The sequence below is a fragment of the Patagioenas fasciata genome, chromosome 8 (assembly GCF_037038585.1).
Source record: "Patagioenas fasciata isolate bPatFas1 chromosome 8, bPatFas1.hap1, whole genome shotgun sequence".
Lineage (NCBI taxonomy): Eukaryota > Metazoa > Chordata > Aves > Columbiformes > Columbidae > Patagioenas > Patagioenas fasciata.
This window is the reverse complement of record NC_092527.1, coordinates 22,230,029-22,243,083: the sequence shown is the minus strand read 5'-3', so window position 1 is coordinate 22,243,083 and position 13,055 is coordinate 22,230,029. Positions and strand designations below refer to the sequence as shown.

Below are 13,055 nucleotides of genomic sequence, written 5' to 3'. Positions count from 1 at the left end.
CAGGTCAGCACTTTATGAGCTGAATGATGGGTAGTGGCCTATAAGAAAATTGGGATATTCTCTCCATCACTGGGACATGCTGGTACATAATGGGCATGCCTACTGGATGCATAGCTCTACTTGTTCTATACTCTAAAGGCCTGATTATCATTAAGTGATAATTTATAATCTGGATGGCTTGTCATTTCTGATATATTGGAAAATCATGAGCAATCTTGGACAGTTCTGAGGGGCAGGAGGAGTCTGCGGGTTGACATTGGTCAGTACAAAAGGAAAACATTATATTTTTGTTAATCTGTGTTGGAGTATGTATCACCAACTCACCATTTGTTCTAGCAGGGAACTGAAGTACTTCTAACCTGTGCTAAGAAGATAATTTTTCAATAAGTCTTTTGGGTGGACATGTAGGAAGCTGGTCTGGCTAAGACAGAACACTGCACTCCTGGTTGCTGAGAGGAAACGATCTGGCAAAATGCAGATGGACTAGGAAGTCACTAGAGACTGTGGCCTGTGCAGCATTGCACTCAGTTACCACAGCATGCCCTGGGAAGTCTGCTCTGAACCGGGATAGAGCAACAAGGTTTAGCTTCTTGATGGAATACACTGGCTTGTTATTAATGCCCCTGTACTGGAAGGCTGTGGAGCTACAGTATAGGAATGGACTGGCAAAGCTGGGATGCAGCAACACTAGCAGTTGAGCAAGTATGAGTCCTTCAGTTTGAGGGACTGGGAGCCTACTTAGTGCCCAGGGTTTCCTATGAGACTGGTGACATGGGTAGCTTTCAGCTGGGGGATCCCTGAGTGCTGTGCTGCTCTCCTCATGGCCCTTTTTCCCTTTTCCTTTTGTCCAGTGCCCAGCACAGCATCCCCTCCCGTCTCCAGTGCCTCCAATGATCCAGTGGGCTCTTACTCCATTAACGGGATCCTGGGGATTCCTCGGTCGAATGGCGAGAAGAGGAAACGTGATGAAGGTAGGGGGAGGGGAGAAGCTCATCCTCCCTTTTATATTCTTTGTCCCCACTTACAGGCTCCAATTTCAGACCAAGGTTTGCAGCTGCTCCAGGGGCTAGATCAGTTTTAGCAACAGAGACCAGTTCCCCGCCACTGCCCTGCTGGCTTGGAATGCTCTTCTTCCGAGGCCTTTTCATGACAGGCTGCGTCTCCAGACATCTGCTCGGCAGGCAGAGAGCCGTCTCCATTGCTGGAGCTGATCCCAAGTTCATTCACTGCTGGAAACGGCTGGAACTGAACTCCCCAGGTGCCAGCAGGTGCCTGGACTTTGAACTGTGGGTAAACATGGTTTCCCCAAGTCACTCGTTTTCAAACAAAACGCCATCTTGGAGAAGCACCAGCAATGTAGGAGTTGCCTTTCATTCCCCTTGCAAACAAGTTCCTGCCCTGTGACATGTCATGAGCTGGTGATTGTAAGGGCCCAGCTTTCAATGGGTAGCACCTACCACAGCAGAACTGCCATGCTTGCAAGAGTCTGAAAGCAGAACAGGAGGTCTTCTGAGTCTTGTGGCCCTAAGGTTGTTATCTAAGCCTTTTGCTAGAGCTCTAAGGAATTAGGATTAAGCTATCTCCTTTTCCTCCCTACCTGCCGGGAAGGATTCAGGGCAAAGCGAATCCTTAAATGAGCCAAAAGCTGGAGCCTCAGGTCTAGATAGACGGAGTCAGGAGGGGTGGGTAAGGTCTTGGTGCTCTTACAGTGGTTTTGTAAACTTTTTCTCTTAACTCTTGCTTTTTAATTTGATGCATTCAAAAATTGTGGGCCAGGAAGTGAACTTTTCTGAGAGTAGTGCCTGACCAGTTTGTTTGGTTCAGTCTTGCCTTCAGTACGTTGTTTTCCACTGCTGCCTGTCGCGTGGGGGACCCCTGAGAAGCACAGGTGTCTCAGTGTGCTGCATGTACTGCAACCTCAAGGCTGCGCGGTGTAAGAGAACACTAGGGTTCTCTGTGATACAAGGTGAGAAAAGAAAGCTCTCCTGAGAGAGATGCTGCATTTTGGAGTTCTGTTAGTAATTTTCTCAGCATTGTTCCTGGTGAGGTTCACATCTGTAAGCTTTTGATCCAAATAAACAATAATCCCAAGAGAAAAAGGCAATCATTGTGACCTCTCTTCCTCTAATATGAAGTAAAATTAGAGGCAAGGACCCAGTCCAGCTCCCGTTAAAGCAAATGGGAAGAGTTTTGCTGATGTCATTGGAAATTGGATCAGGCCCCAGAGGAAGATCCATTTCCCAGCTAGATGGCAGTAGGGCCTAGCTAAGAGAAAAGTGTAGCAATGGAAGGGCTGAGTCAATGCCTCAAAGTCAAAAAATGTCAGGTATAAGACACTGCAAACATTGCAAACCCCTCCAGCATTTCCCATCATTACATATACAGGAAACAGTGACATATCAAACTGAGTGACAACGTTCTGTAACGGTTGTGCAAATCTCTTCGAAGTTATTTGGGTTTTTTGTCAACCCTGTTCTCATACAGTCCACTGTGGTAATCACCAGCTCTCAACATGGTGCCTCCATATCTCGTTTTGAAATGAAGCGGTTCAATCTGGCTTTAGTGGTTATTCTTTCCAAATACCTGGAAAGATCATCCCACTTTAGATGCAGCCACACAGTCACTTCTAGCCTCAGAACCTGAGCTTTCTTGGAGCAGTTCAAGTACAACCAAGCAACCATCTAAGACTGTGACACTTCACAATGATATACTGACAGTAAGAACAACTCTTTTTGTTTGTCCTTAATTCAGCCCAGGTTTGATTTTTGAAGGGCAAGTGACACTGCTGTTGGCCAAGAGCCCACATGTGACACTAGGAATCAAAAAGGTACCAGACAATCCTGGAGACATCGCTTGTCTTTAGCTCTCAGAGTTTTAGGTGGCAATTACATGACACAGATGCAACTGCTTTAGAGAATAGCCTTCACCCTGCTGTCCCAGATACCTGCTGCAGGGAGATGTCGTACTCCTGTCCCATATAAACCTCACATGGGACCCCCTGTCAGCTGTTGAACACCCCTAGCCAAGGCTCACAGGGTCCTTAAAAAATGCTGAAAGACATCATCCCTTTGCAAGGTTGGGTCCAAGGGGAGGTTTTGCACAGCCAGTGACCTGCACTCACTCCTGGCCAATCTCCCCTGGGGCTCTGACTGCTCCTATCTGAGACGGGGATTAGAAAAGCCTGGTAAGAAATCCAGTGCAAATATTTCTTTCATGCTCATGCTGGATGCATACATGTTCTCAGTATTCTCCAGAGCTTCTGAGCACTGTTTTGTTGCAGTTTCTTAACTGCAGGGTTTATTCTCACATTGAAAAGCCCTTATGAGCTCCCATTGCACATCTACTTTCCCAGCATTTTGGGGGTGGCTCTTCCCTAGAGGAGACAGAAGAAGCAGCACTGCTCTCGCTTTCTTTACACTCTGTTGGACCAGCTGTGCTGCAAGGATTCCTCTGTGAGGAATGCAGTTTGGCAGAAAGGGGGAAGTACCAAGCTGCTCTTGAATCCCTGGTTCTGAAAACCTTGTTAGCAACCTCTGTGCTGTCTGGGGGAATAGGGTGGGAGAGATACAGAGGACCCTCTCTCTGAGCACACCCCCTCCCCCAGGTCCTCCTTGCTGCAGCTGGTGCCTGCATTAGACAGTAGCACAGATGATTAAGAAGAGGAGAGATAATTATGTGTCAAGATGATGTAGCAGAATTCCTGAGTTGGACAGAAAAAGTCAGACAGATGCATGAGGTGGGCTCAGCGACGGACGCTGACAGCCAGGAGTGTCACTCACCGAGAGCTGGAGGGAAGCGGGGAAATCTCAACCTAGCAAATATGTTGGTTGCAACTGCAAGGGTGGCCTGGGAAGACTATAACATTGAGAGAGAGCTAGCAGGGTCATAGCTCTGAGTGTTCACTAGTCACAACAAGGAACTGTCAGATCACAAGTCTTTCCCCAAAACTCACTGTGTCTTCCTCAGGTGAGTGCCTAGGCAGGATGGTCAGGGATTTGCCCTGTTAAGTCCATGTATTCCTTTTGTTTCAGCTTTTGACCAGTGATTGTAAACCCTCTGACTTTCCTGACAGATTAGACCAAGCAGAGAGCTGGTCTCCTACGATTTTTTAAATAATTTGGCTAAAAAAGTTCACCACCACTTGTCTAGCACAGTGTGTGCCATTTCTCACAGTCTATGGGCACTCCCAGTGTTGCTGTAATTTCCCTCTGACCTTCCTCACCACTTACACTCATAATCTTCCATAGGCAGAAGTGGCCCTGCAGCATGTGACGACTCACTCAAGACCACTGAGGGCCTTGCAGTAATTTCTGGCTCTTCATGGTCCTAATGTTGTATTATGCTGTGATGGCAGGCCAAGCTCAGCAAGGTCATTGTCAGACTAAGGAACAACAATGAGAACTCCAGAACAATAAAGGGGAAAAATAATATGCAAATATTTCTGGTTTTCCATAACCTCCCGACTGATAGCTAAAAGGATGAGAATTGGTAGGACCCTCTGGTCACTTCGCAATGACAAAAAATTAGTATCACTCATACTGTATCTTGAGCACTGTATAAGGAAAGAAAGGGAGAGATGGGGAGAAAGGGAAGGATGGATAGATAGATAGATAGATAGATAGATAGATAGATAGACAGACATCTTGCATACCACAGCATCTCCAGCCAGGTGAAACTTTTGGGGTCTTTAAAAAAACCCACTCTTATTAGAGACAGCTCTTTCTCTTCATAGGAGGCCACAAACAGACTTCCTCTGTAGACCCAAATTCTCATTTAGGATTTGTTTTCCAGTAAGGCTGGTGCTGTAACACTCAGCATTATTAATCTTGGTCCCTGACGATATCTGTAGTATTTGACAGCATTACTGGCAATAATATCTGCAGTGCCGACAATGGCAGAGATAATATCCCCCAGTATTATTGGCATTAGCAGGGATCATATCGGCAGCCTGTTATTGGCAGAACCAAACGTAATGTGTCCAGTATTATTAGTATCAGTAGTAATAAAACCCACAGGCTTGTTAGTGTGATCAGTGCTAATATCAGCAGTAGGTTTGTGGGAGAGGAGGGGACAGAACGAATTCTACTGTAAACGGCAATAATACTCGGGCTGTTTGCAGTAAAGGAATCCTCAGAAGAGATGGAGGAGCAAACCTGAGGAGACAGAAGTTCCTCCTTTCCCCACTTCACCTGTAATTTTGATGATTAGAGTGATTTACATTGAAGTAAGTAATGCAGGGCTGTGTCAGTGCAGGGAGACAGTAAAAAGGGTCACCAATATTTTGGCAAGTCTGGTGGTGTTTTCCAAAGAGTGTTAGCTGTATCAGCGCAGGCAGTTCACCGACTTCACAAGGAGGTTGAGCTATGCAGAACAGGGTGCTGCCTATCAGAAGCAGAGCATTTGTACTGTGGTCCTATGGCTGCAGGATGGGCAGCGTCACTGTCTCTTTGGTGCTGCACGCATAATGACTTTACCATGACACACTCTACTGAGAAGCACTGCTTCTGTTACAGGTGGTTTTCACTTCCTTTACTCCAAATGGGAGGACTCTGCAGGGCAGGGTTTTGACTGTGTTCAGCTTAGGGATTTTTCTGTCTGGCCATTATTTCATCTTCCTACTGGGAAAGTAGAAATGCCTTCTTCAGGTGAGGCAGGGACATCTGCAAGAGTTCCAGTCCTGAAAGCTGTTTTTTTTAGATAGTGCCCCAGGACATAGACTCTCTTGAAGAAAATTTGGAAATTAATTGTTTAAGTGGAAAGTAGCACAGAGAAGAGAGATATGTAATGTGTATAAGAAGGTCTGAGCTTTTGAGCAGATATACAGCAGCTGAGTGTGCCACTGCAAATACGATCCCATTTGTGTTGTTCAGCGTGGCAAGGATGATATAATTTAGGAGACGTAGCTGTGACATTTCAGGTGACTTTGTGTCATTGTCAGTGGTATCAATATGTGTTTGTAGGCAGTGTGGCTGTGGTTATCATGTTGTAACTGTGACACTGTAGGTTGGGGGCTTGTGACACTACTGATAAGATGAACTGTTTCACTGCTTGCTGTGCTGCCCCATCCCACTCAAGGCCATTACACTCTTCGCAGAGGTGGCTGTGATTTGTTTCTGGTGGTTTGTCTGCATCATCACATGCTGTAAGGTTGTTTCAATGCAGTAACTGTTGGCACATCGGTGCAGGCTGTACTGTGCTGTCATTTCAACTCATATAGTTGTTACTGCAGCTGATGTAATATGTTGACTGACAGCAGACTGTCACCTGGCCATGAAAGTGAAGTCAATATGGCTATGTCACTGCAGCACTGTGTTGAGAATTGTGTGTTTTCACAAGATATGACCATGTTGTTTCACAGCATACTGGGGTGGTTTCAGGACATGCAGCATGCTTATGCTGTCCTCTGCAGTATGATGATGCTTTCTCAATGCTGTACTAGTGCAGAGAGGTCTAGCCCTTAACTGTTCTGTAGGGAAATACATTTGTTTTCCTATGCTGCCTGCATACATTTGCAAAGAGCATGAATGAATCATTTCACTAGACTGTATCACGGCACCTGAAGTATGTTCATCTCTGGGAATATGAGGTGTATTTCTGTTCTCCAAAAATTGTTGTGTTGATGAAGACAACAGAGTGTGTTTGGATCCCCCCAGGTGACACAACAAGCACTTCTATCTGTGGTGTGGCTGCTTTGTTTCCTGCTGTGATTTCTTGTCACCACAGCTGATGTGTTTGCATTATTCTATGCAATTGCTTTATTCCAGGTCGGCAATAGTCTTAACACTGGAGGCACTGACACTGGAGGCACATGCAGTTACATGGCCTCAGGTGCTAACCCTATGTTCCAACCATCACACACAGCTGTGGGGTGTGCACCCAGCAGTTTATGGCTCTGCACATGGAATGAGCACTTTCTGGAGTGCTTCATGCTCTCACAGTGTCTTCTACTTTCCCTGGGACTATGTTGTTTCATGCAGTGTGGCTGTCAGCTTGCAGTGATGCTGTATCACCGCAAACAGCAATGGCTATGGGGGACCTCCAGGCTCATTGTGTCTATATGCATAAGTGTAGGCAACACCCCCATTCTAGATGAAAATGTAAATTGAAGAGGGAGTTTATTCTCAGCAGCCACCCGCATCTCCCTCCTGAGGGTCTTTGGCTGGTGAGACTCCTAGAAGGACATAAGAAAGGCACCTGCTACTCATCCTGCACCTCTCTAAATTAACTGCAGGAGGATGGTCAGAAAAGAGAGAGTATGTGTGGAAAAGGAGAGGAGGGGAAAACTGGATAAAGTAGAGGACAATGCATAAGCAGCACAGCACTGTTAGAAATGTGGGCTGTTGCACCACAAATCTGGAGGTCAGTCTGTAAGCAAGACGAACTCTGTGTGTGTGTGTGTGTGTGTGTGTGTGTGTGTGTGTGTGTGTGTGTGTGTGTGTGTGTGTCTGCACACACCCTGGGAGTTTGGGGGTACGTCTTGCTCAAGAGGACTTCAGGTAAGGGAGGGTTAACAGCTTACATCACAGAGAGCAGTTTGGACAGAATGCTCTGCTTCTAAACCTTATAGTGCTGCTGAGTTTGGCAGGGTTTGGTACTATCTGAAGACAAGCTGGTCTGGCTTCAGCTGTATTTGTGTGCATCTCTGCTTGTGTATTTGTGTCTCTAGGAATGCTCGCCTGTTTGGTTTTTTGTATTTCTGTGTTAGGATCACTGGTTTCTACTTATCTGTGCTTATGTACTGGGGTGAGTGGCAGGTTGGACCCGTATTTTTGTGCATGCCTATGGACACCTGGAAAATGTGTATGTTAAGCCATGTATAATGTTGCCTAATAGGAGAATGCATACTGTGGATCATACCGATATCTGGGCACATACAGCTCAGTATTAGTGCTATGTACTTCTGTGAATGACAGGTATTTGTACTCACATTTTGAGCATATATGTGAATGTTGTATATTTGTATGTATATTCTGTGTGTATGCGTTGTTACATACTTGGAGTTTCACTGTATCTTTGTGGTTGCTGGATATGAATATGTAGCCTGTTGGTGCTGTGCACTTCTGTATATAGTTTGTACAGATGTGTATTTGCATTGGGGTTATATATTTGTGTGTATGCTGTACATATATATTGGTTGTTCTTGCCTGTGTGAATGCTGTTTATTTATGTAAATAGTTTGTATTTGTTTACATAATTTAATTTTGTACATGTGAACTTAAGGAAATTGCGTTGAGTTCCAGGTTTTCATTTAGCTAGTGTATGTAAATTTTTGTAAGTTGTTTATTCAGAAATTACATCTGATTGACATGCACCTGCATTAGTACCTTCTTGTGTCCCAGTTTGCGTTCTTGTGTCTTTAAATGTTATTGGCTGTTTTGTGAGTCTTATGCATAGAGCTTTTCTTGAAGTTTGTGTGAGTGCCGTGAATGTGTGCTAGTCTGACTGTTTACTTATGGGTACTTAGTCTGTGGTTAGATCTTCTCCTTCCACTTTTTGATTCATTCCTGGGAGGGGCTGTTGCAGGTAATGTGTCAGCAGCTACAAGTCCTCCCAGTGTCTCTGCCTGCTCGCGTCCACCACTGCAGAGGCTGCTCCCTCAGTCTGCTGGTGCCTGTCTCTCCCTGGAGATTCTTGCCCACCCCAGATGAGTTGTACACTGGGTCTGTCCACATTCAGGGGGGTGACTTACATTGTTCGTGGACGTAAAGTTTATGGGAACCAGAGGGAGCATGGAGCATAGACCCATGAGAATCCCAAGTTAATGCACAGTGGATGACAGAATAAACTCCAAGAGATATCAGGAAGAACTGGCAATGTGCAATCAAATGGTATTTTAGAGGGTTGTTGGCAACTGGTGTAACAGTGGATGGGGGTGCCATAACAGGGGGAGACAGGGACGGCACTGTTTGGGGTCACGTGACACAGCAATGAGACATAATGGCAATACTGCTATGGACTGAAGGTGACATGTCACTGAGGCACAACAAAGTGACATGCTGATGACCCAGGCTGATCTATCAGAACAGGGAGGGCTGGTAAACCTCCATCAAGAATCAGCTGAATAAGGCAAAGGAGAATGGGAGGAGCAGGGTGAAGAAGATCAGGCAAATCAAGGGACCTGTACTGTGGCTGTAGGAGCCAGGTCACTGTCGGTGTGGGACAAGCAGTGTCTCCACGAGGAGATCACTTGCATCGTGGTGTGAAGGGCAGGGGCAGTCTGTTAGCAGTGCCTGTTTGCATCACAGTGATGGAGAGCAGGGATAATACAGTGATGACATCAGGTGATGGACATATCCTGTGATGGTAGCCATGGACCATAGGGACTTCGTGGGCAGGGGCACAATTCCCAGTTGCTGGAAAAACAAAGAACCTAACGGGCAGTAAAACAAAAACAAAGGAGACTTGGAAGCACCTGACAGCCCTAATTCATCACAGCCCAAGATTTTTTTTCCCCCCTCATGTTCCCATTATATTTGTTTGTAAAAGTGGAAATCAATTTTGAAGGTAATTTTCTGGAAAGAATGGAAGGGAGGTGGGAGGGCCGGATAAGGCAGAGATGGCAAGAGAAAAAAAAAATTTAGGCCAGGCACAGCCCAGGGGCAGCTCTTGGCAAGGTGAAAGAAAATTGCATATTCAATCTCCATCCATGAATCTCCCTTGCTGCTGCCCGCCTCCTGCTCGAAAACAATGAAGGCTTTCTCCCCTACACTGCACAACGCCTGAGTATCAGCGCTCACTTTAACTTCAGGGTCATTAATTCACCTGATTATTGCAGGAGAGGAGAGGGTTGCAGAGGCATCCATTCTAAAGAGCCCTCCCTTAGCTCATCCTTTTATTAGTTTGGGTTGCGGGGAGTTGAGATAATGTGTTGTCTCGGACTCAGTTTAAAATGGGAGGGGTTGAAGAGGGGGTGGAAAGAGGTAGAGGTGGAATGGGAAAGATGTGGCCCAGCTTGTTGTGGAAGGGAGGGTCAGAAAGCAGTCATTCTTGCATCCCTCTGCTGTGGTGTTATTGCAAATTAAAAGTAGCATGTTCCACTCCATAGCTATCTTTCAGGGAGGGGAGGGGCATGGGTATATGTCAGCATGGGGATGGGGGGGATCTTATCATTCCTTCTTCAGCAGCGTAGTGTCACCCTGTGAGGTGACATTTGAATTTACAATTCCGCTGAGAAAAGCCATTAATTCACAAATTAACATTTCTCCCTCTCTCTCTCTAGCTCTCTCTCTCTTCCCCTCTCTCTCTCTCTATCTCACATGGATGTGCAAGCAATTGAAAAGACAAAGGAAATAGCCTTAAGGAAGAGACTTTACTGCTACTCTGTCTGTGCAGAGATTGCTACTACTGCTTCTAGATAGATAAACCAATTACCTGAGCTGCTCTGTTCATGGCAGCCTGCTATTACCTCCTTTTGTAGAGCTGACTCCATTGCTGGATTACACTATGTGTATCTCATTAATGTAAACCAGCACGATACTGGGCACTGTCCCTGACCCTTCTTGCCACAGCCCATTGCTCTGCAGTGGAAGAGGGAACTGGGAGAGGAGCCAAGAGCAGAGGTGATGGTAGGCACAACATACTTCCTAATGCATAGGGACCAGGACACACAGAGAACCTGCTTAGAATATCTGTGCCGAGCTTAGAGGAGATGAGGGCTTTCCTTTTACAGAAGAGACTGCATGACATTAACCTTGATCTCTTTCATGTCTTGGTGAGCACTGAAAGTGCTGTGCAAGAGGCCTCAGGTATGGCACCAGGTCTGGGCAGCCCCTTGCAGCTCAATTCTCAGCATTATCCTAAGTTTCCTCCAGGTGTAGAAATGCATGCGGCAGGCAGATGCAGAGGTATGAGTACGAAAGCTGCATATACATTGCTAGAGGCAGACGTAGCTGACTGCTAACTGACTCACAGAGGTACAAGACAAACCTCAGGATAAGAAGCAAAAATAAGCACTCTAGCTTATGAACTGAGAGGACCAGATTCCTCTGTAGTGCAGCTCCACTGAAAGCCAGTCAGTGATGCCTGTGGAGACGTTCTTGCCAAAGACAAACACTGGACACTACTCCCACACAGCCCCCAGTCCTCTTCTGATTCCCTTTATTGCTCTCTCCTGACATGCTCTTTCTCACATGCTTATTTCAGCTACCACTGCTGTTATGGATGCTTGGACAGCACGTGTGTACAGTATACACACACACACGTAGGGACTCAGCCGCTCACTGCTGTCACCCCAGGCACACGTCTGTGACATCAGCAGCCTGCCTGTGCACACTCACAGCCCTGCAGACACGGCTGCTCCCCACCTGTCCTGCTGAGGTCCCCTTCAGTGGCTCCAAGCCTGGCTGCTGGGGTGCACACTGGCAGGCAGCTTTCTGAGCACCTTCTGGTGCTCTCTGCAGACAGCCTTGCAGGAACACACCTGGCTACCCTGCTCTCTAACCTGATCACACACCTACAGGTGTTTGGGGAGAAAATGACCTAGTGGTGTGCTTTACATAAAGACTTACATGTTAGTCTTTTCTCACTAAGAGTTCTACCTACATAAAATTAGACAGAAATCTTCACCAAGAAGTTTTTCACCCCATAAGGGTTTGATGGGCCCTGTTCAAGCCATTCTCCCAACTTTCATGAAAGGCAGAAGCTTGCAGGGAGCAGTTCTCCAGGTAAAACAGAGCAGAACTGCTGTTTTTGGAAGCCTGGTCTCCATGTGCTTAGCGTGTGGAGTGTGTGCCCTCCTTTGGCATTGCCTTGGCTCCTTAAATCTTCCTAAAAACCTGTCCTCTAAACAAGAGCATCTGCCTCTCTGACATTCCCAGTGCCCCACACCATGCACAGCACATGGCCGGGGAGCAGCATCCCGCAGCAGGCGCTGGAAGACAGATCACGATCAGCAGAGGCATCGGCAGGCAGTGCCAGTAATTCAAACCATCCTGACCGTTCAGTGAACCTGAACCTGCTGACCTTGACAGCACCAGACAGCAGCGGCCTCAGGAATCCCAACCTTTGCAGAGTCGTCAGCAGAGGACGGCTCCCGCTCTCTCCCTTTCTTTCTCTCCCTCTCCCTTTCTGATCACATCCCAGCAGCCAGGGGGGCCCGACAGTCAATCCCCAGTGCACCAATTAGCTCGTAATTTGGCTACCTCTGCACTCCCTAGTCTACATCAATGTAATGTTAAGCATCGCTTGCTGTTCGTAGATGTAAATCATTCCTATAGAGGAGTGTCTTCTTGCGCTAAAGGAAAACACTAAGCACCTTGTACTCAGTTAGGGCCAGATAGAAGCCCCTCCTCCTCCTAAAATGGGGGCTGCTATTGTTTGGAAGGAAAGCAGGAGCTCTTTGCTTCCCCAGGTGATAGCATCAGATCCTCCAGACTTGTTTCACTGGATCCCAGAGGGAAGCAACAAGATCTCACCAGGTGACTAGCCCATGACAATCATGGCTGGATAGATGAGGGGCAGGGAGGTGACGAGAGACAGAGAGAGAGAGAAATAAAACAGTGCTTAATTTTGCCACAAGAAATTGAACTAAAGAAAAATGAAGTTTGTGAACATTTTAAAACTTTTTCAGGGAGTACTGGTTTTCCTTCAGCTACCTCTATGGCTGCCAAGCAAGCCTTGAAACAAACAGCATTTTGTGTGGGCCTGCAGAGGCTAGGCGAAACTCTAAGACCATGCCTATGGAAGGCAACTTTGTTAATAGCAGATGACCTCAGAGAAGTAGTTACAGATACGTATCTATCGAGACAAGAGCAGACATCTGTAACTCTTTGAAGGTGATTTTTTCATGCATCATTCAGATAAAATAAAGGACACTTTGAATAGGTGTCAGATACAACTCATGTCCATTTTAGGGCCCTTTAAAATGTCAGAGTTTTGTCAAGAGGTCTAAAAATAATGCCTAGGTCTACATTTCTCCTTTGGTTTTTCCTTCAACCAGCCAAGCATCCTGCTGCTGTTTACATCCCGTCAGGTTCAAAGAACAAGTCCTCCTCCCACACCAGTCAACAGCTCCAGGAAAACACATAGGAGCACAGTGCTGGAACAGGAGCTAGGTC

General features: G+C 46.4%; 1 protein-coding gene across 13 annotated transcripts in view; it reads left to right on the top strand.

Moving 5' to 3' along the window:
* The window catches only part of PAX2 (paired box 2), a 96,431-nt gene that overhangs the window by 48,979 nt on the left and 34,397 nt on the right, over window positions 1–13,055 (top strand). For all 13 annotated transcript variants that reach the window (XM_071811898.1, XM_071811896.1, XM_071811899.1 and 10 more), the window contains one exon: window positions 852–971. In XM_071811898.1, the coding sequence (XP_071667999.1) occupies window positions 852–971 (120 nt within the window). The remainder of the gene's footprint in view (window positions 1–851; window positions 972–13,055) is intronic.